Source organism: Vigna unguiculata, chromosome 9 (genome assembly GCF_004118075.2).
Source record: "Vigna unguiculata cultivar IT97K-499-35 chromosome 9, ASM411807v1, whole genome shotgun sequence".
In the NCBI taxonomy this organism is placed as follows: Eukaryota; Viridiplantae; Streptophyta; class Magnoliopsida; order Fabales; family Fabaceae; genus Vigna; species Vigna unguiculata.
In genome coordinates this window covers 13,935,156-13,937,332 of record NC_040287.1, presented here as the reverse complement: position 1 = coordinate 13,937,332, position 2,177 = coordinate 13,935,156, and the positions used below count along the sequence as shown (strand labels likewise).

The window sequence follows — 2,177 nt, the reverse complement described above, 5'->3', positions numbered from 1 at the left end:
ATAGACAGGTTTATGAATGTTGGTATTATGACTGTGGCTCAAATTATTGATGAGGTGAAGAAGACATATACTGTAGGTATAACACCATGGAGGGCTGGGAAAGCAAAACAGATTGCCATGGACTGTTTGGTTGGGGATGGTCAGCAACAATATGCTCGTTTATATGACTATGTGGCTGAATTATTGAGAGTGAAAGCTGGAACTTTCAAGATTAAGATAAATCACCCTCAACCAACTCTACCACCTAGGTTTGGCTGTTTTTACATGTGTTTAGATGGATGTAAGCAAGGGTTTTTGGCTGGATGCAGATCCTTTATAGGTGTGGATGGTTGCCACTTGAAGACAGCATATGGTGGTCAATTGTTGGTTGTAGTGGGTAGGGACCCGAATGATCAATATTATCCGCTGGCTTTTGCAGTAGTAGAAAACGAGTGCAAGGACACTTGGAGGTGGTTCTTGACATTGCTGTTAGAAGATATTGGGGACATTGGAAATCATAGATGGGTATTTATTTCAGATCAACAAAAGGTAACTATCATAGTGGAATGTAAACTCTGATTTAAATTAATCTGGAATGTCAAATTGATATCTAATTCTACCTCTGAATTAAATTTGTGCAGGGCCTAATGACGATCTTTGAGGAAATCTTGAATGGAGTGGAGCATCGTTTCTGTTTGGTGGTGGTGTTGTGATCAGGGACTTGATGATGGGAGCAGCAAAGGCAACATACTATGCAGGATGGGAAAAAAAGATGGGTGAGTTGAGAAACATCAACCCTGATGCTTTTAATTGGTTAGTTGCCATTCCTAGGGAGTCTTGGTGTAAACATGCATTCAGCATGTATCCAAGATGTGATGTCTTGATGAATAATCTGTCAGAGTCATTTAATAATACTATTTTACTGGCTGGGGATAAACCTATAATTCCTATGATGGAATGGATTAGATCATATATAATGAGTAGGTTTGCAACCCTTAGAGAGAAAGTGAATGCATATACAGGAACTGTGATGCCTAAACCACAGAAAAGGCTGGACAGGGAAATAGAAAAAAGTGGGAATTGGCTTCCTGTATGGGCAGGGGATTCTAAGTTTGAAGTGACGCAGGGGTTCACTATGGAAAAATTTGTTGTTGATTTAAGTAACCATAGCTGTAGTTGTTATTTTTGGAATTTAGTTGGTATACCTTGTAGGCATGTTGTGGCAACCATTAATTACAAGGTTGAAAACCCAGAGGATTATGTTCATGCTTATTACAAAAGGGATGCCTACCAGGCTTCGTATGGCCCTCAAATTACCCCAATCAATGGACAACAACTTTGGCCAAAAACTAATGAACCTGAACTACTGCCACCTATTTACAAGACTCCACCTGGGAGACCAAAAAAGCTAAGAAGAAGGGAAGCTGATGAACATGTCAGCCATTCCAAACTATCAAAGAAGAATACCATCATCAAATGTAGCAAGTGCAAACAGTTAGGCCATAATATAAGAAGCTGTAGAAGGGGAATCAGAAACAGAAAGGTAAACACAAATCTGTACTACTTACAATTTCTTTCATTCCTAAATACAACTTCTGAATCTTTAATTCAAACCAAATTGGCAGGGACAGATGCAAACAACTGGTAGTGCAGCAAGCAACACTGCAGGAACATCAAACCTTAGCTCCACCAGTAGAACCAAGGAGAAAGACCAAATCACGGGTTGCAGCATCCACCAACCAAGGAGAAAGACCTCGAACCACCATAAGGAGAAGAAGAATGGGAACAAGGGTTTTAGGGTCTCAAGCAAGTACTACAACTTCAGCATGGCCCACGTGAATGTGAAAAAATGAAGTTTTTTTGTTGATTTTTTTGTATGGTGGACCACTTTTCTGTAATGTAGTGCATTATAATAGTGGACCACTATTTTAGAATATTGGGCATAGTGAAAGTTACCCACTTTTTTGATTGCAGAACTATTGCATTATTGTATTAACAATTTGGGACCACTTGTCTGCTAGACTTAATTGACAGCTACTGTTTGTTGGATTACGTTTTATTGTTTATGAATGAAAACTATTTATCAGTAAATCATGATGTAATTATTTCATTGCAGTGAGTTTTGTTTCAATTCCCTGAATGTGGTATTAAGGAAAATTTTCAGAATCTGAGATTGATGATAACAGTAAACGCATAAT

At 38.5% G+C, this 2,177-nt stretch overlaps 1 protein-coding gene across 1 annotated transcript; it reads left to right on the top strand.

The window, feature by feature from the left end:
* The first annotated feature begins 912 nt into the window (after window positions 1-912).
* LOC114196170 lies at window positions 913-1,889 on the top strand. The gene is made up of 2 exons (XM_028086723.1): window positions 913-1,522; window positions 1,605-1,889. Exons 1-2 carry the CDS (start codon window positions 929-931, stop codon window positions 1,830-1,832), a joined length of 822 nt encoding a protein of 273 aa, XP_027942524.1. The 5' UTR covers window positions 913-928; the 3' UTR covers window positions 1,833-1,889.
* The last annotated feature ends 288 nt before the right edge of the window (window positions 1,890-2,177 follow it).

What these genes read in the sequence shown, in the direction of transcription:
- LOC114196170 (XM_028086723.1), top strand. Translation starts at nt 929, where the DNA reads ATGATGGAATGGATTAGATCATATATAATGAGTAGGTTTGCAACCCTT. An exon ending in GGGGAATCAGAAACAGAAAG is followed by an intron (nt 1,523 to 1,604) that starts GTAAACACAAAT and finishes CCAAATTGGCAG; the next exon opens with GGACAGATGCAAACAACTGG.